Source organism: Quercus suber, unplaced genomic scaffold (genome assembly GCF_002906115.3).
Source record: "Quercus suber isolate HL8 unplaced genomic scaffold, Cork oak 2.0 scaffold_1073, whole genome shotgun sequence".
Taxonomy (NCBI): Eukaryota; Viridiplantae; Streptophyta; class Magnoliopsida; order Fagales; family Fagaceae; genus Quercus; species Quercus suber.
Genome location: NW_027070479.1, coordinates 79809 through 104809, shown reverse-complemented (window position 1 = coordinate 104809; position 25001 = coordinate 79809). Strand labels below are relative to the sequence as shown.

Sequence of the window (25001 nt, the reverse complement as noted above, 5' to 3'; positions counted from 1 at the left end):
ATTAACGACAACCAGGTCCAAAAAAAATTTCAAAACTACCGATTTGATCCCTAAACAGATAGCATTGTTTGGCTCGCTGGTTAGTCTTACTTCTCTTTTAGAAACCAAATTGGTTGATTTTAAAATGTTTTAAACTTGTTTGGCATTAGGGCAAATCTTAGGGTAGGTTAATGGAATTTTCAAGCATTTTAACACCGGTCAATTTAGTACCTAAAGAATAAACACGGTTAGGTTTATTAGCCTTTTTTCTCTTCTCTCTAAGAGCTAAATTGGTCGGTTTTAAAATGTTTTGAACTTGTTTGGTATTAGTGAAAATCTTAGAGTAGGTTAATGGAATTTATCAATATAATTTTAGTTGCTGCATTTTATCCCAAAAAAAAAAATCATATCATTTTCTTTTTCTGGTATAAAAATTTTCTTTATTTTTTAAAACTTGCTTGAAAATCAAAATATATACTATTACAATTGAAGGAGTTTGGAGGGTAAAAGATTAAAGGAATTCTAACAAGATTCTTATAATTTTAAGAATTTAATTACACAACACATTGAATGCTAAATTCCCACAAATATCTTACCCCAAAACAAAAAAATATTCCCACAAATATCATATTTACTTGTTAGAATTTGAGAATTGCATCATTGTTATTTAGTGCTGGTCAATATAATGTTTCAGTGCATGTAAAACAGTGGATCAAATTTTGGCTTTAGAATATGAATAACAATAGGAGGTTGGTTAGTGTTACACCAATATCCTTATCGTTCTCAATCAAAGTTTGCACTCTCCATCTTAGGAGAAAAAAATAATAGATAAAAGCCTCACGATTGTTCTACCCAAATCAAGATCAATTGCTTTGTTTTCACAGTTTATTTCAAATAAAAATTCGTTGCTCAAATGTCAATGTTGAAGAGCATAACATTAAAAGCTATATAACAGATCTCAACTTCAAAAATTGCCATAGGGTTTGACCCAAAAAACCCCCCAAAAATTTGGTCAGATTGATTTTTACAAGGGAACATTTCCACCTTTTTATTACAGATTGTAACCAAAAAAATCTAGAAGCAAAATACATCAAGGAACCGTGTATGGTGCAGGCAGAAATGGAAATGGTGCAACAGAGGCATACGCTACAGGTGGGTGTGCTTGTTTCCTGACTCTGGATCGCAATACCTCATTCTCATTGAGGTTTTCACTTTCTTCATCTTTAGTTTCCAGGAAAGATAAAATCTCAGCTGAATTGTCTTCTTTGATACATTGTTCGTTATCAGGGAGACGGTGAACTAGAAGCCCAGTCATGAATACAGGAAGATATAGAAGGCTAGCATGAAACATCCTCCTAGCTTTTTGTGCAGTGCGATCTCTATAGAATGAAAATGCTGCAGCACTTATTGCAAGAGTAAGGACTGATGATTCAAGACAAAACCATCCGGAAGTCACACCCCCTGCAGACAACATTCAATAAGGTAAATGAGAAATGAGATTAAGTCAACACAAAGTTGTATTTAAACACAAAAAATGCAATTGCAGCACCCATTCACTAGTAATCAGTTCTTTGCCATTGCACTCATGTAGAACATATTACTTTTTTTATTTTTTGGCTATAGTAAATTGCGGGATTGAACCTGCGAACATATTACTTGAAAGAACACAAATGTCAATGCTACAAAAACTGATCGAGGGAAGGAAACTACACAATGTAGACTAGGCATCCATGTTCTTCATAGTGATGATTTGTTTCCACATCCAATTATCAGCATAAATTTGGCAAACAAACTTAGATGGTTGAATATGGATTTCATAAGGTCATTATGACGGAGAGATTGGCAGATGATGTATTGAACCAGGCAACATGTAAGAAAACTATGATACAAGTTCTGCTAAAACAAGTACTTGTCCTGCAAACTGCTGCATATTTTGGTACAGGGAACTCCATATTAGTCTATTAGCATCTGAGGATGTTGCAACAGGAACTGCTACACCAAAAGAAACTTTAGGAAAAGCAATTAAAAGTAAATGAGGAAAACCAGCCAAACACACAAGTCTCAAGGTCACTTTCAAATTGAAATTTGAATTGAAAGAGTCAGATTTTGAACTGAACTAAATGAACTATAGCCTATAACAAGAGAAACGAAAGACAAGGGGATCCTTTATCTTCTATGCTATTTCTCTTGATGATGGAAGTGTTTACTAGAACACTTAAGAAAAGGGGATCCTTTATCTCCTATGCTATTTCTCTTGATGATGGAAGTATTTACTAGAATGCTTAGGCTAATGGAGGGGGCTGGTATTATTAGGGGATTCAAGGTGCATGGAGTGGGAGGTGATAGAATGTCTACTATGTTTTTTTCTTTTTTCTTTTTTTTCTTTTTCTTTTTCTTTTTTTTTTTTCTTTTTTTTTCAGAAGAAATCAGTTGCTGATAACACTTCAAAAAGGAGGCACATTCTCTTCCACAAAATGAAGAAAAGTGACCAAGGGAGAAGATAATGAAGAAGTGCTTAAAAGTAACAAGTTATGATAGGACGAATATATTAGAGGAGCTTGCAGCAGAAACAAATTAAAAAGACGAGCTAGAATTCCAAATAATATTAAGAAAACTAAGGTACTTCTGCTAAAACAAGTACTTGTCCTGCATACTAATGCATATTTGGTACATGGAACTCCATATCTATTACTATTTGAGGATGTTGCAACAGAATTGCTACGCCAAAAGAAACTTTAGGAAAAACAATTAAAAGTAAATGAGGAAAACCAGCCAAACACACAAGTCTCAAGGTCACATTCAAATTGAAATTTGAATAGAAAGAGACAGATTTTGAACTGAACTAAATGAACTATAACCTATAACAACAGAAAACAAAAGACAAGGGGATCCTTATCTTCTGCCATTTCTCTTGATGATGGAAGTGTTTACTAGAACACTTAAGACAAGGGGAGGAAGTATTTACTAGAATGCTTAGGCGAATGGAGGGGGCTGGTATTATTAGGGATTTTAAGGTGCATGGAGTGGGAGGTGATGAGTGTTTACTATGTTTTTTTTCCCTTTTTTTTCCCATAAGAAATAAGTCTTTGATAATACTTCAAAAAGGAGGCACATTTATCTTCCATAAAATGAAGAAAAATGACCGGGGGGAGAAGATAATGAAGAAGTGCTTAAAAGTAACAAATTATGGTAGGACAAATATATTAGAGGAGCTTGCAGCAGAAAACCAAATTAAAAAGACAAGCTAGAATTCCAAATAATATTAAGAAAACTAAGGTACAAGTTCTGCTAAAACAAGTGCTTGTCCTGCATACTAATGCATATTTTGTTACATGGAACTCCATTTATACTACTATTTGAGGATGCTGCAACAAGAATTGCTATGCCAAAAGAAACTTTAGGAAAAGCAAATAAAAGTAAATGAGGAAAACGAGCCAAACACAAAAGTCTAAAGGTCACTTTCAAATTGAAAATTTTGAATAGAAAGAGAGAGATTTGAACTTAAATAAGTGACCTATAACCTATAACAAGAGAGAAAGAATATATTCCTTTTTTTCCCCCAAAAGAAATCAGTATTTGATAATACTTCAAAAAGGTGGCACCTTTCCCTTCCCTAAAATGAAGAAAAATGAGCAAGGGGAGAAGTTAATGAAGAAGTGGTTAAACATAACAAATTATGATAGGAAAAATATATTAGAGGAGCTTGCAGCAGAGAACCAAATTAAAAAGACAAGCTAGAATTCCAAATAATATTAAGATAAATATCTATGGGAGACTATAACTCACAATCATACGCTAAGTACCCCAAAGGAATCAGGTACAGGGAGTTCCTTAAAGCCACCAAGGCAGTTCTCTGACCAGAAGCATCAGCAAGAGAGTACATCTTAAACCTGAATATGCATCAAATGATGAATAATGAGTCCAAGGGAAAAGTCAAGTGAACTTGCATTAAAGACCCATAGACATGTGCAAAAGGGACCCACTTACCCCATACACTAATAGACAATCAAAATTAATTATTAATACCAATTATCATATGATTTTTGGGCTCATGTCACCAGGTCAAATCATCATTTACATATCCAACTCAGCCATTTTTAAATATATAGTCCAATAACCTGAAACAGGTGTAAATGGTAAACCCCCAATTAATGTTTCCAAAGACAGCATACGCACATACCCGCCAGCAGCATAATCATCACGGCACATGTAGGCAAGGGCCATAAAATGGGGAATCTGCCAAAAATAGAGAGCAGCTGGAAGAATCATTCCATTGAGCGAAACCTGGCCAGAAGCTGCAGCCCACCTGAAACCCAACACAGAAACCCATGAGCCTGTATGTCAATATTGTATCTAAAACCTTAAAACAAGAAACCAGTTTATGTACAATCGGCCAGAGAAAACCTTTAGTTTAATCAAACCGACCACTTTCAATTATTTAATAGAGAAGGTAATTAGATAGTGATCTCTACATATACAATATTTAAAATCAAAAGTTTGTCACATATTCCCTATGATTGTCACTACCAATTGTACTAGCAATTCCATAAATCATAAGCACTTTAAACAATACAAAGCTATAATTCCCAAGAACAAAACAAGAATTTTCACATATCATTAATAACATTAGTAGGTCAACAATGAATATTGAACTTTGGCCAGACTGGAAACAAGTACTAAACTCAAGTGCACTCAACTATGAAGTGAGCTTGGACTTTAATCTAATTTTAGCACAGGACATGCTGCCAAAGAGTCCCCATCTCAAGTAGTACTTGGACACAACTTTCAACAACAATAGACATACAATAAAAAATGTGAGTGTCAGGCCATTTTATTATCAAGAAGGATGAAATTATGCGAGTCTCACAAGTGAGGGCATCAAATTTGGCATCATATAACTAAATCATGCCTAACTCTCCCTAATAGTTTTCATTCCTTAAACTTTAAGCAATTTGGAGGCAAGTGATATAGGTGAAATATGGATGTGTATGGGGTGGCTAGTGTACCAGACCAGTTAATGGTCCATATGGTGTTGATTTGTGGAAAAATATTAGTCAAGGATGGCCATCTTTTTCACGTTGTATTCTATATGATATTGGTGATGGGTCTAGGGTGAAGTTTTGGTATGGCTGTTGGTGTGGTGAGACATCTCTTGCAGCCAGCTATCCTGAATTGGTTAGATTTTGCCGAGATAAGGAGGTTAGCGTGGCTGAGCTTATGAAGTACACTAATGGCATTCTCTTTTGGGATGTAAGTTTCTTTAGGGGTGTGCATGCTCAGGAATTAGAGGCTATGCCGAGTTTCATGGATACCATATATGGTTTTTCAGCAAGGGGTTTTGTGAGGATAAGATGTGTTGGAAACCTGATAGAGATAAGGGTTCATGGTTACTGATTATTATAGTATTTTAGTGGGCTCTAATGATTACTGTTTTCCTTGGAAAAATATTTAGAAACAGGAGATTCCTTCTCGTGTAGCTTTCTTCATTTGGACTGCTGCTTTAGGGAAATGCTTGACGATTGACAATTTACGAAAAATGAAGGTTTGGATATTGGATTGGTGCTACATATGCAAGTGTAATGGTTTCTTCATTGTCTGGTTGCTATGGATATGTGGTCTATAGCTTTAGGTTTATTTAGAGTAAGCTGGGTTATTGCGCAATCCGTTTTAGGACTATCAGCTTGTTGGCAAGGCAGGTTTGGTCGTCATCGAAATGGTTATATATGATTAATTGTTCTCCATTGCTTAATGTGGTGTCTTTGGAGGGAAAGAAATAGTAGGAGTTTTGAAGATAATGAGAGATCCATTCCAGAACTCAAGTTATTTTTCTTTAGAACTTTATTGGATTGGTTGGTTGCCATGCAAAACCAATCATTCTCTTCTTTCCTTGATTTCCTTGACTCTTTTAATTTTTTTGTAATTGATTGTTGACCCCTTGTACACTCCCTGTGTACTAGGGGGTTCCTTTTTTGATATCAATAAAACTTATTACTTATAAAAAAAAAAAAAAGATTTATCCTCCAGTTTTTGTTCTACTTTAAGTCCAGTTTGAAAGATAAAGAAATAAACCAGGATAGGATAAAAGAAATGGGAAGAGTTACTTTTTAATGGGGAGGGAGAATCAGTATTTTGTGGTGGGGGCAGAGAGAGAAGTAAGAGGATTTTATCAGCATACTATGTTTATGAGCATATTCCAGATTTGATTGGAGATGAGGATTGACAAGGCTGGAAAGAAGAAATATAATTAGGACAACACCATTTTTCACATGTATAAAGAATATGTTTTCTATAACTTCCAGTATCTTAAAGTAACATAGTGAAGAAAAGAAATCAGTTTCCAATGCTAGATGGAAATTTCAGGAAGCCATGATCAATTTTTGGCTAGCAAAATACATAATTAGACCACAACAATAATAAGTATGGACAAACTTGAGAAAATTGCACACTCTCAAATCCACGAAACAAATTTCTCTTAAAAGTTCAATAAGAAGGATTTTTTTTGTTAAAAGGAAAAAGAAATATAGAGGACATATTACCCAAGAAGTGGTGGAATGGCACCAACGACAGCCCCAACCCATGTATTGACTGGGTGGATCTGCTTCATAGGAGTGTAGACGAAGGCATACAGAATCAGATTGGAAGCTGCCAGCCCAGCCGCCAACATGTTAGCCTGCAACAACCTTGCCATACAAGCTGGAACATTAGTCCCTCAGCTCACAGGTTAATGAAACAACTTCACAATTTAACTATCAAATTTCATAACATAAGGGGGTGAGAGAATATATCGGCCACCTTGCTTGCCAATAAAGCAGTTCCAGCTAAACCAACAGTAGATGCCCAGGTGACTGCGTGGGGTATAGTAATGCGCTCTGAAGGTAGTGGTCTTAGCCTTGTTCTCTTCATTTTGGCGTCATTCTTAATCTCAAATACCTAAGAGAATATGATTCATTCAAAGAAAGTTCAAGTCAACTAAGCCCGTACATGAAAAGAAACTGAAATTAAAATATGCCATCAGCAATCAACGAGATAAAGAAAGACAATGATGAGGTAAAGCAATGACAAGGAACCTTGTTTCTTCAAATGACAATTTTTTTTTTTTTTTTTTCAATGGTTTGTAACCCCCCTTTTCCAGAGTAGCCTTGGATCACGAAACTTGTGCGAACCGTTCACCGTCTCTGTTAGCGACCACGACTGGCTCGATGGACTCAAGATTAATTGAAATTCCCTTAAACATTCCCCAACCCATAACAAACACAAACCCAACTTCTCCTTCACTCTCTCTACACCCACAGAGTCACTACCCAACAAACCCTTCTTATCTTCTGTCTCGTTGAAATCGTTGAAGCCCATACTCATGTTCTTAGGGCGCAGTTTGGGCTCGATCGGAGTGACAATCCCTTGTGCATTCTTCCCACGGCCACTGCCTTTGTACCCCATTTTTTGCAATAGTTTCACACCAATCCCTTTGGTTTTAAGTGTCAGTTCTTGTGGGTCTGTGTTTGTGTTGCTAGGTGTGGTGGGTCTGGGTTTTGAAGCCGTGTATGATTTTTGTGAATGACTGAAAGTGTCTGAAAGGATTTTTGTGAAATTAGAGTAGAGCACTTTTTCAAGTGTAGGATTTTTGTAAATGTTTTTAGGATTTGTGCCAATATGAAACCTAGGATTCTTGTTTTTGGATCTGTATGTTTGCTTCTTTTTTCTTTTTTTTTTTTTTTTTTGTATTTATTTAATTTTAAATTTAAATTTGAACAAACCCAGAAGTTTGAGCTGATTGTTGAATCAAAAAGTGTGAAATTGGACTAATATCATTTGCTTACTTGAAATGTTTCAGAATTTATAAACCCTTTTGTGAATTCTTTTTGGGTTCTGTAATTGCTTCCTAATCCACGTTTCAATGAGTTTTCCAAGTGTGGAGCATGTAATTGGATTGTTAGGAACTGTTTGATGAAGTCTTTATTGAAGGAATTGTCCTATACTCCCACCTTTGTGTCATCCTCCAGATTAAAAATGATTTCATTGAGCATTTGATCTGAGCTATTCCTGTGTTTTGTTCTTATAGAAGTTCTTAAGAAATAAAAAGCCCTAACTTTTTGATCTTTGTTATGTTTGTTTTTCTCTAAAAATGTGTTTTTCTAACTGCAAACGGAGAGGTGGGTAACAGATCCCTAACGGAAGGTACCTCAGGTGGGCAAAGTGATAAGTTTTGAACCACGGGTAGGCAAAGTGAAAACGGGCCTTACCACAGGTGGGTTTACTGTAATTATCCCTAAAAAAAAAAAAAGATGAAGGATGATTCACCACGGCCCAAATTCATTTATGTGGGTTTTTAAGGATTTATCTAGGATACCACATTCACCTTTATAAAATCATATTTTACAGTAAAATTCTTTACCATTTCTTTTTATAAGCTTAAGGCTTAATCATGCTACTCATCTATTGATGTTATATTTATATTTATTTCAATTGTTTAATCACTCAATCCCATTTAAAAACTGTCACAACAAAAATAGTTTTCGCATAAGTGATACTAAGGAATACAAAAAAAAAAAAAAAAAAAAAAATTATACTACCTTTACAAATTGACGCATGGTCAATTACAAGGATGAATGATGATTCGCCATGACCCAATTTAATTTTGTGGGCCTTTTAAGAGTTTATTTCAGAGTAGACTAGTAGAGTCAACGATTTAGATTTTAAAAAAAAAAAAATTGAAAGGACGATTTAGATAAAATTTAAAAAGACAAAAATAAAAATTAGAGTCACAGTGTTTTGTGGTGAAAGTGGGACTAGGATACTACCTTCACGTTTTATCATATTGTATAGTAAAATTCTTCACCATTTCTTTTTCTAAGACTTAAGACTTAATCAGGCTACTCATTTATTGATTTGTTTATATATATAACTATATATATATATATATATTAATTGGTCAATAAATTTATTCCATTAAATTAGAGATAATTATAATATGTTGCTAATCCCATAGTTCGAACCACTTTCCCCTAGACCCCAAACACTTTATGCATGAGAATTTGTCAATTCAATTACAAGGCCATTGGCTGCTTAGACTCATTTAAAATCATAAATATTCAAAAGCTGTCACAACATAAATAGTTTTTGCATAAGTAATGCTAATGGATGCTTAAAAAATTTGATACTATCTTTACAAATGGATGCATCATCAATTACAAAAGCATTTACCATTTTCTATATTGTTAATGTTTATTAATCACATTAATTGTTACATTAATTTTTAAAATATAATATAATAAAATTTGTAGTTGATATATTAGTTTTTAAAGTTGAGTATAATAAATTTTCTTTTTTTTTAAGAAACCGAGTATAATAAAATTTGTAGTTAATATTTTTCATTTTTCACATGTATGGCAGATCATTTATAACCACAACTTGTAAAATTTTTGGTACATTGAATAAGAATTATGGCAAGAATTGTAATCTTTATTATTGGAAATAAAATGTGTTATAACTTATAATGGAATAACTAAACTTATTTACAAGTTTGGCGGGTTGTAACATTAGAATAAAACTTAGGATATATTTTAAGAAATATCTTACTCATACAATTATATTTCCAAAAAAATCTTATTAGAAAAAAAATTCCTAAAAAATAATAATTTTTAATTTTTGTGCGAAAGATTAGTTATTTTTTTATGAATTTTATTTTCATAATTGATGTGCATATGGAAAGTTTGTTTATTTAAAAATATGTTTATTTTAGAAATTATTACACATACTAAAAAATAACTATTACAATGTTTTTTGTTTTTCAAAAAAAAAAAATATTACAACCCTTTTAGAAAGAAATAATTATTCCTCATTTTAAAGAATAGTTATTTATAAGAAATGATTATTCTTTATAATGAAGATAGAAGTGTTACGTCCAGAAAATTTTCATAATACTTTCATAACAAATTATAAGTGTGGAGCCTGAAAGTCTGATAGCCTCGGCTTATTTTGCACCCAGCCCAAGGCCTATGCCGAGGATGGAGAATTGCCCGAGGACGTTGTGTTGAGGCCTGGGCTGTAAGGACCACGCCGAGGATGACCCTGTCCTCGGCGGACCAAGGACAACACAAAGTGGGAGAACAAGCCTAGTACAGGTTGTCATCTCCACAATAAATGCGCTCACCTAATCCCCTGACCACCTTAATGGAGATGTGACTCCTGGACAAGGTAACCTTGGCCACTACAAATCACATGATTACTGATAACACAGCTGATGGACGAATGGTCAGGAGTGAAGCGCACGGATGATCAACAGGTAGAAGAAAGAGATGGTGAGAAGAGGGCTATATAAAGGGAACCAAACAGAACAATAAGGGAGGATCCGGAAAAAAGGAGGATCCTCGGACGAATGCTGAGGAGGAGCCTTGGTGAATAATCTTAATGTGCCAACCTTCAATGGGTGAAGATCTGACTGTTGGGTGTTGTCCGTTTGTTAAGGTCTAGTCCTTGAACCCACTCTCTAAAAAATTTATTGTTTGGGCTTGTTAGACTGTTTTTCCTTTTGATTTCAGAAAGCATATCCAAATTGAGTCCCTACAATTGGCGTTGTCTGTGGGGAGGACTAGGGCATTAGCAGGCGCAACGGCTAGCGATTTCCACTGTTGGGGGCTTGCGCAAGCTACCCCGATTTAAAAAAAAAANTTTTTTTTTTTTTTTTTGATAAGTATCAAATGACAAATATATTCACTAAAAAGATTCACCAACTTAAAACTTGAAAATGGAAACCACCCTTTTCCCATTGAAAATAACAATAGGGTGCCTCCTTCTAACACTGTCTTGGGGCACAGACTCGATTTTTTGTTATTACATCTACCTACCTTAATTTTGACAACCAGAAAATATTCTTACTACAAATGAAGTACGAACCCAATTGGCTTGAGAACAAAGCATGGCTATATGATCTCACAATCTTAATACAACAAAAAATATAACTTTTTATTCCCAATGTTTCATTTCATAATCGAGTGCTCCAACTTTGAGTGATGAACTAATAAGGTTGTAAATAACTTTCAGTTTATTAGGCATGATTTAATAGTTAGACTAGTTTTGTTGGAGAATGTATTAAATATTCAGGGTTACAGGTCTATATTCTAAGATGTAGATTTAAATAGCAGAGGCAACTTTACAAGTTTAATGTAACTTTCTTACCTTCTCTAATGGATGTGATTTCTCTAAAACCCTAGATATGAGAATCTCTTCCTTTCTTCAAGAGAGATAAAAATAATGTTGTTGTTGTTGTAGTTTTTATTTATTTATTATTATATGAATGATGAAAAACAAAAATATTATGAATTGAAACAAAAAACAAGACTTCCATCATAAAAAAATAAGGCTGAGAGAGTACATAAATCACTCTTCATATTCATTAGAAGTTTCCCAAGTCACTGATCATTTGAATGTAAAACTACTAATCATTTTATTATGTTGCCCTATTTTGTTACGTTGGTGTCTTCATGTAATGTCAGATATAGGTCCTGTGTTTTTGTCTTTCTTCATGGTTTGTATACCTTTGAGCTCCCAAAAATTGAGGGAGCTATTCTTGGATGCAATTTTTTATAAGAAAATGAATGTTGAAAAGGGAAGAAGGGGGGGGGGGGGGGGGGAAGGGAGAGAGAGAGAAAAAAAAACTGTTTTTAAGAATGAACCTGATTTAAAGAGCTGGCAGATGCAGCAACCATCATGGTACCAGCACAAGTCCAACAAAGTCCCGCAAAATCAACGGCACTTCCACTCCCAAGGACAAATCCTGTCCCAGAAGTCGCAACAACTAGCATGCTAGATAGGAAAAAAAATGACAGTAAGAGACAAGTTCCTAAACATGAGTTCAAATATCATCCCTTCATAAAATTTTAACAAAAGAAGAGTACTCAGCAAGCAACTCAATCACAATGTATTCAATTCGATATGCACGCAATCATTTGTCAGAACTCTTCAACAACCTGCAGGCACCACAAGGGCTTATATGGGGAAGAGACGTCCCACCCCAGAAACAAAAAATGGTAGTAACTCAATGAAAAAAGGTTCCCCTACCCCATTGTGATCCTATTAGGCGTATCGGGAGGGTCTTATTTTTGAGGCTGGCTCAGGCTTGAGGTCCCTGCTAGCTGTTTTCCAATCCCAGCCTAATTAGACAAAGGACGAAACTTTTAATACCCAAACAACACAAGTTTACATTTTGGCACCATTCCGATTATAAAACATGATTTAAACCTATGGACTACAATCATCACATCTTTCAATTGAACCAAACTCTACATATACAAATATAGGGGTCCATTTGGTTAGGCGTTTTGGGAGCTTAAAGAAGCATTTTTAAAAAACCCAAAATTCTGTTTGCAACCACAACTCCTCATAGCTTTTTTCACAAACAAATGCTCATTTTAAACTCAAAATACCATTTTCCAATGCACCCATAGTTCCCTACAAACTAGGCCTATTTGGAGTCTAAGCATTACGGTCACAATTAAACATAAAGCAGTTTCTTTCTTCTTTTCTTAAAAACCCATATGCCAAATCAAAATCACAATTCATAAATGCATAAACACACACACATATAGAAATGAATGGAATTCCGAATTTATAAGTGGAAAATTGAGAAAGGAAACCTAGGCGAGCCTTGGAGAGCTCCCAGTAGCAGCGAGCGTAGTGGCGAGTTGCAGAGGCGAAGACGAGATATTGAAGGAGGCCGAGAAGGGCGGTGCGACATCGGGTTTCGGAAACCCTAGATCCAAGGAGTTTGGGGCTGAAGAAGAAGAAGAAGATGAAGAGGAAAAGAAAGAAGAGTGGAGGTGAGAGTTTGGGAGTTTGGATGATGATGAAGAAGAAGAAGAACACAAACTCTGATGAAGAGTCAAACTCAGTGAGCTTCTCCTCCTCCACATGGCTTTGGCCTTGTACCAAAACACCGTAGCTTAGTTTTTAGGTAGCAGATAGATCTACAAACTTTCGGACTCGATTTCACATTTTCCTGCTGGCTGCTTCTCTCTCTCCCGTCAGCAACAAACAACAGTCAAGATATGCCTAAGAGACAGCAAATCTAATGATAAATAGTCTTCTCAATTACCGCAAGTTGGATAAAAATAACTTTAAACTAATTTAGGCTCTCTTCTTTTTCTTTTCTTTTTTTTGGGTAAAATGCAAAATTATCCCTTGAATTTGGGTTAATGCCCGTTTGTTTGGGCATTTTGAGCCCAAAACACATGTTTTGCAAAAAGCTGGAGCTTTTTGCGTTTGTTCAATTTGAAACTAACTTTTTGAAAAAAGTTGCATTTTGAGCCAAGGCTGATAACGCGCTGAGAACGCGCAAACCTTTTGGAGCTGGGGAGGCCCATAAAACAAAAAAGTCCAATGCGCGTTTGTAACTATCCGTTAGGCTCCTCCTTTAATTACCAAATTACCCTTGATAAAAGTCCACAGTTCTCACGCCTTCTCATCTCTCTGCTCTCCCTTTGCCCTGAAGCTCACTCTCACGCCTCATCTCTTCTCTCTGCTCTGCCCTCTCCGTGGTAAGTCTCTCTACTCTGTCATCCGTTGAATCTTCTTCCTCTTCTTCTTCTTCTTTCTTTCGTCTTCTTCAACGGCATTGATCTGTATCTTTTTTTTTTTTTTAATTTTATTTTTATGTAATTTATCTGAGAAATACCTTTTGAAGGTAGAGATTTGATCAACAAAACACAAAGCAACACTATCTGCTACCAAAAACCACTAGGTACCAACACTATCTGAATTTTTTTTTTTTTTTTTACGAGTGTGGGAAAAAAATTTTAGATCTTGCATGCTTTGTTCTTCTAATGATCTATTTGTTCTCTTGCCAGGTATTGAAAAAATTTGTGGGTACATGCTTTGTAATTTTTTTTTTCCTTTTGTGGATGCTCTGTCTTTCTATGTGATATCTGAGCCCAAATCAGAATTGGGTATTTTAGTTCCAACCCCCTTTCTCGTTTGAGTATGGATTTGCTTGTTGATGATTGGTTTTATTGTGTTTGTGAGCTTAGATCGATGATTAATTTTCTGACTTTGTTTGTTTTTCAAGAAATTTTTTGAAAAAAAAAAAAAAAAAAAAAAAAAAAAAAAAAAAAAAAAAAAAAAAAAAACGAAGAAACAACTAACAAGAACGCTTTTGCACAAGATACGATCGTTGCAGGAAAGTAAGAAATTTGGAGAATAGGAGAAGGAAACAAACACAACAACATTTTATTAATCGAAAAGCAAATACAAAATACAAACAGATGCTCCGGAAAAAAGGAGGATCCTCGGACGAATGCCAAGGAGGAGCCTTGGTGAATAATCTTAATGTGCCAACCTTCAATGGGTGAAGATTTGACTTATGGGCGTTGTCCGTTTGTTAGAGCCTAGTCTTTGAACCCACTTTCTAAAAAAATTATTGTTTGGGTTTGTTGGACTGTTTTTCCTTTTGATTTCAAAAGGCATATCCAAATTGAGTTCCTACAATAAGTATTAAGTTGTTTTTAGTTTTAATTTGAACCTACCATTAAAATTATTTTTTTACTCACCAATAACAATCCGTAAAAATTTGTCACTTATCTAAAGGGTTTGACTTACCTCTAGTACTTTTTCAATTGAACATCTATTTTTATTTTAAATATTCAATAGCAAGTGGTAATAGGTTTTAATTTCCACATTTTATTTAGTTAGTAGATAATGTAGCAATTTTTCATTAAAGCAAAAGCAAGTTCCAGTTAAAAAAAATATACAAAATAAGTCAAACCCTCATATAAAATAATAATAAACAATATGTCATGTAGGATTTATTGTGAAAATTTTGTGAAAATAATATTTCTCATAATAAAAACATAACCAATCTACCAAATAGCTCAAAAATATGAATAACTATATAATTTCATTCCAAGTCATTGAAAGTTTATTTTTTATTTTTTATTATTTGTTTTTGGTGAGAATCTTTTTTTTTTTTTTTGGGTTAAATTTTTTGGTGAGAATCAAATATTTGACAGTTAATCACAAATAATTTGAAACTGTTTAACGATCACGCAAAGAGTCATGTAGTTGACTCTGCCGAGGTTTAATGCTAAATTTCACATAGGGATTAACAACTGAATACAAAATTGCTTCCACTACTCCTCCTCCTATACTTTTTATTATGCATATCAAAAAATCAGATGAGTAAGATACTGATTAAGACACGTTCGTCGTTTTGCGCTAACGAAGAATATTCAGTTGAGACTCTCTATACTATACCAAGCCAATACAGTGCACTTTACTTTTTCAGCGACCTCTCCAAGTCAATACCCTTGAGTCTCAAACACTAGCCAATGAAAATTCAAACTTGCACACGCACACAATGCCAAGCCAGCACCGTTTCACACCTTTGAATTAAATTCCATACCTACTCACTCTTCTGCATCTGAGAATGCAAGAAACCAATGAGACTCGGCGGATAAGCACACAAAATTCTTTGGTCCAAAACTTGGCCTTCTGCAGCCACATAAAGCCACAACACAAAAATCAAAGGGACAATAACATCTACTTTGTGTCTTTACCTATTTCATTGGCCATTGCTCAATATTCAAAGCTCCATAATTCTCACTACAAAAGTCAAACAACATAGTATATTAGTTTCATAGTAAAGGCGAAGCTCAACAAATCAGCAGCTAGGAGCACTATATAAGTTGAGCCAAGTTCTGTTCTTCCAAAAGAAGAGGAAGAAAGCATGCATTTTTACAGGGTTTGTAAGAGGTGATCGGTAGGCTAGCTTATCCTCCTTAATTTCTGATTCTTGGACTTGAGTCCCAAAATCCTGTTGTTTTTGGTAGGAGGCACTACCATCGCACCAATTTACCATCTTGTTAACCCTCAAAATTCAATTCGAAACATAAAAAAACATGGAATCACCACCTCCGAAATTTGCACTTCCGGTGGACTCAGAACACAAGGCGACTGAATTCAGGCTATTCTCAGTGGCAGCACCCCACATGAGAGCATTTCATCTATCATGGGTCTCTTTCTTTGCTTGCTTTGTGTCTTCTTTTGCAGCTGCACCACTCATCCCAATTATACGTGACAACCTCAACCTCACATCCACTGATATTGGCAATGCAGGGATTGCATCAGTCTCTGGTGCAGTCTTTGCCCGGGTTGCCATGGGAAGTGCCTGCGACTTATTCGGACCCCGCCTTGCCTCTGCTTCACTCATTCTCCTCACTGCACCGGCGGTTTTCTGCTCTTCCATTGCCTCATCTCCTGCCTCTTTCCTCCTAGTGCGTTTTTTCACAGGCTTCTCCTTAGCAACTTTTGTCTCTACTCAATTCTGGATGAGCTCTATGTTCTCTGCCCCAGTGGTTGGTACTGCCAATGGTGTTGCCGGTGGCTGGGGGAACCTGGGTGGTGGAGCAACACAACTGATCATGCCCTTGGTGGTTGGGGTCATCCGTGACATTGGTGCAGTCAAATTTACAGCTTGGAGAATTGCTTTTTTTATTCCTGCCCTTTTTCAAACATTATCAGCATTTGCAGTTCTTATCTTTGGTCAGGACATGCCTGATGGGAACTACCATGGCCTGAAGAAATCTGGAGAGAAGGCAAAAGATAAATTTTCATGGGTTTTCTATTATGGGTTCACAAATTATAGAGGATGGATTCTGGCTTTGACTTATGGTTATTGCTTTGGGGTAGAACTGGCAGTGGATAACATAATAGCAGAGTACTTTTATGATAGATTCAATCTAGATCTCTCCACTGCAGGAATAATAGCAGCAAGTTTTGGGTTAGCGAATCTGTTCTCTCGACCTGGAGGAGGAATTCTCTCAGACATAGTGGCAAAGAGGTTTGGAATGAGGGGAAGGCTGTGGACCTTGTGGGTGGTGCAAACCTTGGGAGGTGTTTTCTGCATAATTTTGGGGCAGGTGGGATCTTTAAGTGGATCCATTATTGTGATGGTTGCTTTCTCTGTGTTTGTCCAAGCTGCATGTGGGCTTACATTTGGAGTAGTTCCCTTTGTCTCTCGAAGGTATGTTTTCTACAATAACTATTATTTCTGAATCTTTGGCATTGCATCTTTTAGAACCTAGTTCTTTGTTATTAAATATTTGCCTTGTCTTTCATTGATATCTATATAGATACAGGTGCATCTGTGGACTCACAAAAATCTTTTTCAACTAATATGTGTAAAAGAAGCTAAGCAAAGTAGTGTATCAAATATTTCATCCAAAATTACTCTAATTTCCTGTTTTGACATTCAATTGCTAAGAATCAAAATTTTCAAAATCAGAGCTCAGATATAAAAAGAACTTTTGGAGGGTAAAAGAATGATAGAGCCAGGTTCATCCTTAACCAAGTTGGGTTTCAAAACAAAGACATAAAATTAACTAAGGATTTGTTTATAACGTGTGCATCACATTTTATCAATCCAATAAACAGCTGAACAAGTTAATTATATAGGCTCATCAAAGAGTCTACTTTTCTTTATTAAGCCTCAACAATTAAGTTGTTCCTTATTTACATATCCCATTTTTCAGGTCATTAGGGGTTGTTTCCGGTATGACAGGAGGTGGCGGAAATGTGGGCGCAGTTGTGACTCAACTAATTTTCTTCAGAGGATCCAAATATTCAAAACAAACAGGCATAACTCTAATGGGTATCATGATCATATGCTGCACACTCCCATTATTCTTAATATACTTCCCACAATGGGGTGGGATGTTTTGTGGCCCATCAAAAAAGGCGAATTCGACAGAAGAAGAGTATTACTTGTCTGAATGGAAATCAAATGAGAAGGAGAAAGGCTTTCATCTAGCAAGCTTGAAGTTTTCTGAGAACAGTGTAAGCGAAAGAGGAGGAAAAGTAGACTCTGTAACCAGGCCCTCTGATGAGACCTCACCAGCATATGTTTAGCTACTGCTTCAAGCCTCAATAATGGATTGACTCTTGACTGTTCTGCCAAAAAAATCTCAAAGCTACGCAAGTAATAGTACGTGTTTATTGCTTTCTCATCAAGTTTTAGTGTGATCAAGTCAGTAATCTCAAGCTGTGAAAGCTATTAATAGCCTTGTAATTCATTTGCTCCATGGCCTCTTTGATATTTAAGTTTGCATATGTTTTTCACCCCCTTCTACTACATAGACACATGTGCATGTGTAAAAACAGACATCTAGATTCTAGAGGTGACTGGTAGATTCTAAAAAAACAATAAAAAAAAATCTAGAGGTGATTGGTCCCTAAACCTTTTCTGTTGAGCATTTCTTTATGCTTAGAATCCTGCTTTTGCATCTAAACTTTAAGAAAGCCGGCATGTCTTATTTTAAAAAGGAATTTAATCTAAACCGGGGAGATGATAGCTTCATTTGACAGTGAGAGCGAATGAAGAAGTCATCCTTGATTACTTTATTAGCTAAATCAGCAACCACGAATTCCAGAATCAATGTCAAAAGTATGCAAACAACTAGACCTTTAAAGATTACGTGGAAGCAATTTAGATCTTAGATTTCCATAACTAATTGTCCAACAAAAACCAAATGTCTCCGACGACTCATTTATCAATTTGTTCAATCACTCTCAACCTAGACTTTCTACAAAGATCCATGAAGTTGTGCGGTTGTTGTTGCTGTAAACAATGTTAAAAATTTAGAAGACCAATTCAGATTATGTACTACCTAAATTTCAGACCAATTAAATGCATGTAGTGTGTGTGCCGCAAGATACAATATTGCATATTTAAAAACTGAGTTCAGAAAGCACAAAACCCCCACTTTTACAGGGTCTAGGAGTGATTGGTAAACAGTTTTAGCCCAATTATTTGTTTATTTTTTTGAGAATGCTGATTCAGGACTTCAGCCTACTGCATGTCGCTTTTGGTGATACGCATTTATTATCGCATTATAATACTTTCAACACTAATTAATATCCACTTAGTAGCATGATGAAATTGTGGCATATTAAAAGAACCAAACAAGTGGTTTCTCAAATACAAAAATGAAATTTTTTAGAAGCCGGAAAATAAAAGCATAGAAAAAGTGGGCCTTAAGAAAATAGTATTTAGTAGATCAAGTAAGTGAGAATTAAAATAGATAAAAATTGGAAAATTCGCGGCATAACAATATCAATTTTTCTGGAATTACGTACCCACACTAAAATTTAAAAAATATAAGTTTTTATATGAAAATTGCATACCTTGTTCTCATCAAATTTGCGTGGAACCTCGTATATATAATGCACGCTCTCTTTGTGTCCATTGCTCTGCTTAAATAGAGGCCGGAGTTCAAGAAGATTCTGAGATCTTAGAGAACAGTGTTTGATAATCGGAACTGATGAGTGGTGGAAATAGTGTCTACTTGACAATTTGTAATTTTGCTATGCAAGTTTGTTGCTATCACTTGGATCATTGGGCTGAGTGTTTTCTGGTGTTGGGCCTTGCCCTTATACGGTGACTGCCTTCTTTTGCTATTGAAAATTAATTGGGCCTATCGGACCTCAAGTCCAGTTAGAAGATATTTAGTATGTTGTTTTGGGTCTTCTCACAGCTAGATTCTGGTTGCTATGCATCTACTAGCCCAATAGACTAAACCTTTTTTTTTTTTTTGAGAAGGAAATAGACTATACCATTTGGTATGCTTTGTTTAATATAATATTTAAATGATATATATAATATAATTTTTTCAATATATCCTATTCATAATTTTTTTTTTTAAATATTCTCTTATCATACACTAAAACACTTGCTCTCTCCTTTATAGAACTCTCACAAATACTCATATGGGTAAACCCTTTTTCTTTCATATCTATCTTATTAATGTCGAAACCAACTCATTAAGAATGACCAAATACCTCTAACTCGCCTTACCTTGTCTTACTCCTGCACCACCTGGGTTTTCCTACCCTAAAAATGGGATGAGACACCCCTAATTCGACCTCATTTTGCCATGTTGCAATCCTTACTATTTAGTACAAATTATCTTGTACACTTATTCCAATGACCAAAATAGGACCATTTCCATTTTATAGTTAAGATTTTATTTCTTAAATATAATAATATACCTAATGTAATGCCATTCATAATATTAAATGATGTGCATTAGATACTAATTTGGATTTGTAATATTTAATCTGAATTATGATATTGATCCTTTTTTTTTTCATAGTTGTATTTTACAACTAATTGACTAACAAATTGTGAGATATCTTCTCCATTTAAAAGGTAAAAACAGATTCCATTAGTTGAGAGATTGGGAAAAGCCTTCCAGTTGGAATGTTTAAAGATAAAAATTGAATAGGTTACAGAGTACTATGCATTAGCTTTTGATCTCTTTCAAGAAATTTTTTAGCCCATGCGTATGCAGTGAAGCTATTTAGAAGACGAGTTGGACGGTGCACGAACCACACTGCCTCCATCACCAATTGTCCAACAAATACCAAAAGTCTCCAATGACTCATTTATCAATTGTTCAATCACTCTCAACCTAGAAATCTACAAAGATCCGTGAAGTTGTGCGGTTGTTGTTGTTAACAATGTGAAAAATTTAGAAGACCAATTCAGATTATGTACTACCTAAATTTCAGACCAATTAAATGTATGTAGTGTGTGTGCAAGCAAACTGCCGCAAGATACAATATTGCACTTCCATTTTGCATATTTAAAATGAGTCTTGAAAATGTAAAAAAGTCGGACCATGACGATACACAAAGCTCCCACTTCTACAAGTTCTAGTAGAAGTGATTGGTAAGCAGCTTTGGTCCAATTATTTATTTATTTATTGGAGAGGCTGATTCGAGCCTCGAACCTAGAATATGTTGCTTTGGGTGGAAGGCATTGCCATAGCATTATCAATACTTTCAACAACGATTGATATCCACTTGAGTATAATGAGGACATGATGACATACTAAACCAACCAAACAAGTGGTTTCACAAATACAAAATGTATTTTTTAGAAGCTGGAAAATAAAAGCAAAGTAAAAGTGGACCGTAAAGAAAAAATTTGGTAGGTCAAGTAAGTGAGAATTAAAATAGATAAAAATTGGAAAATTAGTGGCATAACAATATCAATTTTTCTGGAATCAAGTACCCACAGTAGATATAAACAATACCAGTTTATAAGAAAATTGTATACCTTGTTATCATCAAATGCTTGGAACCTCGTATATATAATGCACGCTCTCTTTGTGTCCATTGCTGTGCATAAATAGAGGCTTGAGTTCAAGAAGATTCTGAGATCTTAGAGAAAAGTGTTTAATCATCGGAACTGAGTGGTGGAAATAGTGTCTACTTGGCTGTTTGGAATTTTGCTATGCAAGTTTGTTAGTTTGTTGCTATCACTTGGATCATTAATGGGCTGTGTTTTCAGGTGCAATTCATTGGGCCTATTGGACCACAAGTCCAGTTAGAATCTAGATTCTGGTTGCGTTTGCATCTACTAGTCCAATAGACTAAACTATTTGGCATGCTTTATTTAATATAAATATTTAAATTATTTATAAATATAATTTAATATTTTATATATATTGTTTTAATATTCTCTTATCATACACTTAAACAATTGCTTTCTCACCCTTTTAAAACTCTCACAAATACTTATACGGTTATTCTATTTCTCTTTCATCTCTACCTTATTAATGTCGAAACTAACTCATTAAGAATGACCAAATACCTCAAACTTGCCCTGTCCTACACCTACACCACCTGGGTTTTCCCTACCCTAAAGACGGGACAAAACACCCCTGATTCAACCTCGTCTTACCTTATTGCTATCCCTATTATTTGGTACAAATTATCTTATACACCCATTGCAAGGACCAAAATAGGATTATTTCTATTTTACAATTAAGATTTTATTTTTTATATATAATAATATACATAAGGTCATCCTATTTACAATATTAAACAACGTGGCATTAAATACCCATTTGGATCTATAATATTTTAATATGAATTATAATATTGATCCATTTTAAATAGTGTCATTTTTTCGTGAAGGTATGAGATAATTCTTCATACTTCATACTCTCTTCTTTTTTTCTTTTTCTTTTTTATAATATATATATATATGTATATGTGTGTATTTTAATTTTACAACTAATTGACTAACATATTGTGAGATATCTTCTCCATTTAAAAGGTAAAAACAGATTCCATGAGTTGAGGGATTGGGAAAAGCCTGCCAGTTGGAATGTTTAAAGATAAAAATTGAAGAGGTTATAGGAGCACTATGCATTAGCTTTTGATCTCTTTCAAGAAATTTTTTAGCTCATGCGCATGCAGTGAAGCTATTTAGAGGATGAGTTGGACGGTGCACGAACTGCACTGCCTCCATCACCAAAACCGTCATGAACACCTTTCACCAATCTAACTCTGGCAATTGCCAATAAAAAATAAAATAAACATAGGACCTAACCCAAGAAAGAGAAAAGCAATTAATCAATTGTGGATTATGGTGACCATGAGACTAGTATGTCAGAACACCCACTCAAATGGGGTCTAGCTCTTTTCTTTTAGCTAATGAAAGGAATATTCAGATGGTCAATGCTTCTTTGTCTTTCTCTGTTCTTGACTAATCTTTAAATACTTTTTGGCTATAGTGCCAAATGCTTGTCTAATGTGCTTAAAGCAACCTTAGAGATTATATGGATGAGAAGTTTTAAAATTTAATGTGTTTTTCAGTCTAATGGAAATGGAAATCTCTCTCTCTCTTAAAAAAAAAAATGCACCTCACATGACACTTCACATATTCAACCACTTTATATCATTTGATTAAATATTGGGATAATTACACTTTACCCACCTGTGGTTTGTCTCTAATTCTATGTGCCTACCCGTGGTTTCAACTTTGACACTTTGCCCACCTGTGGTTCTCACTGTGAGTGTGCCGTATCCCACCTCTCCACTTTCCGTTACTCTAACACAGAATAAGTAAAAAACAAACCCAAAACGGATCAAAAACTCTCACTCAAATCTTGAACATGAAGAACATGAAGAATATACCCAAATTTTGAAACTTGAGTTGGCTCACTAAACCCAGAACATGAAGATTAACCAAAAACTAAACCCAGATTTTTCTGATTTTCATATTCAAACTAATTGTACCCAAACTAAACCCACAATCATGTTTTGGGTTTAGTGAGTCTGAAGAAAAGTAGAAGAACATACCCAAAAAACTAAAAGCAGAAATCTTGAAGATTAACCAAAAATTAAATTACAAATTTTAGAAATCTAAAATCACAAAGAAAAAAAAAAAAAAAAACAAAACAAAACAAAAAACGAAACTGACCTTCAGGCTGATCATTCTCGGAGAACTCCTTCTTGAGGACTCGATCGAACATTTTGGCTATGCTACCATCGCTGGAATCTAGTGCGGACAAGTTCAACAAGCTCCCGTAGAACCTCTCCCTAATTTCCTTCTTAGATCTTGCAGCGCAACCGCAATTCCAATTCCCGGTGGAAATCAAAATCATGAAGAGGAGAACTCCTTCTCGAGGACCCGATCGAACATTTTGGCTATGCTACCATAGCTGGAATCTGGTGCGGACGAGTTCAACAAGCTCCCGTAGAGCCTCTCCGTGATTTCCTTCTCAGATCTCGCGGAGCAACCGCAATTCCAATTCCCGGTGGAAATCAAAATCACGAAGAGGAGAAATCCTTCTCGAGGACCCGATCGAACATTTTGGCTATGCTACCATAGCTGGAATCTGGTGCGGACGAGTTCAACAAGCTCCCGTAGAACCTCTCCCTGATTTCCTTCTCAGATCTCGCGGCGCAACTGCAATTCCAATTCCCGGTAGAAATCAAAATCACGAAGAGGCAGTACCAGAATCCAAGCGTTCCACGCTTCTTCTTAGCTTCGAAAATCGCCATTGTTGAAAAAGAAATCTGTGGTGTGTTTGATTTGGTTTTAATCTTCGGTTGCAGTGGTTGTGGGTTATGTTCAATCGAAGGTCAGTTTCGTTTTTTGTTTTCCGAGAATGATCAGCCTGAAGGTCAGTTTCATTTTTTTTTTTCTTTGTGATTTTAGATTTTTGGGATTTGTAATTTAATTTATGGTTAATCTTCAAGATTTCTGGGTTTAGTTTTTGGGTATGTTCTTCTATTTTGCTTCAGACTCACTAAATCCAGAACATGATTGTGGGTTTAGTTTGGGTACAATTAGTTTGAACATGAAAAACAGAAAAATCTGAGTTTAGTTTTTGGTTAATCTTCGTGTTCTGGGTTTAGTGAACCAACTCAAGTTTCAAAATTTGGGTATGTTCTTCATGTTCAAGATTTTAGTGAGAGTGTTTTGATCCATTTTGGGGTTTGTTTTTTACTTATACTGTGTTAGAGTAACGGAAAGTGAAGAGGTGGGTTACGGCACACTCACGGTGAGAACCACAAGTGGGCAAAGTGTCAAAGTTGAAACCACGAGTAGGCACATAGAATTAGAGGCAAACCACAGGTGAGTAAAATGTAATTATCCCTTAAACATTTAAACTAAGTATGCACCTCCCAAAAAAAGGCCCAAATTAAGTAATAAGTATTAATAATTCCTAAGACCATTGAAACTAACTGAAACTTTGAGACCAGAGTACGTACAGCCTCCTACCAAGGAAAGAATAGGAAACCATCAAAGCTCCAGAGTACTGTAAATGAAGTGGTAGTTTATTTAGTAAGTAAATGGAGATCACATTACAGGTTCTCTTTTTTCAGGTGTAAAAGTAGTTCATTCATACTTCATTCTTTATCATCTTATTTTTTGAGTCTAACTACGATGTTTCGCTTATTTATTTTTAATGAACACCTTTTTAAGTAGAAAAAGAAATTTAAAAAAGAACAAAATAACAAAAGACATCTGTCATCAAAGTTTCTATTAGATAAAATTATAAGTCTAGAAGATTTAAACCTAATAAATTAGTATTCTCTAAGTAACAAATAGAATATCATATATCATCATTCTAACTTTTCAAGTATAATTACCAGTCTACCACATAATATTCAAAATACACAAAGAAATTTTTTGGACATTAAAATTCAATAGGAGTATTTTAGACATTGCATAA

General features: G+C 35.1%; 2 protein-coding genes and 1 long non-coding RNA gene across 4 annotated transcripts; 1 reads left to right on the top strand and 2 right to left on the bottom strand.

The window, feature by feature from the left end:
- Positions 1-822: 822 nt before the first annotated feature.
- Positions 823-13015, bottom strand: LOC111989267 (protoheme IX farnesyltransferase, mitochondrial). The gene is given in 8 exon segments (XM_065769175.1): positions 823-1440; positions 3766-3869; positions 4160-4285; positions 6516-6649; positions 6772-6909; positions 11652-11784; positions 12614-12689; positions 12692-13015. Coding segments are annotated over 8 exon segments (1278 nt in total). The 5' UTR covers positions 12888-13015; the 3' UTR covers positions 823-1069.
- A 1977-nt stretch (positions 13016-14992) lies between these two features.
- On the bottom strand, positions 14993-19881 carry LOC136065658 (uncharacterized). 2 transcript variants are annotated; one of them, XR_010627268.1, is made up of 3 exons: positions 19150-19881; positions 15525-15570; positions 14993-15388 (listed from the first exon to the last, which is right to left on the bottom strand). It is a non-coding gene; the product is annotated as an uncharacterized LOC136065658 (long non-coding RNA). The 2 variants fall into 2 exon arrangements; XR_010627267.1 differs by having other exon boundaries at positions 14993-15570.
- LOC112010472 (high affinity nitrate transporter 2.5) lies at positions 15634-18084 on the top strand. The gene is made up of 2 exons (XM_024042815.2): positions 15634-16990; positions 17499-18084. Exons 1-2 carry the CDS (start codon positions 15867-15869, stop codon positions 17872-17874), a joined length of 1500 nt encoding a protein of 499 aa, XP_023898583.1. The 5' UTR covers positions 15634-15866; the 3' UTR covers positions 17875-18084.
- Positions 19882-25001: the final 5120 nt, after the last annotated feature.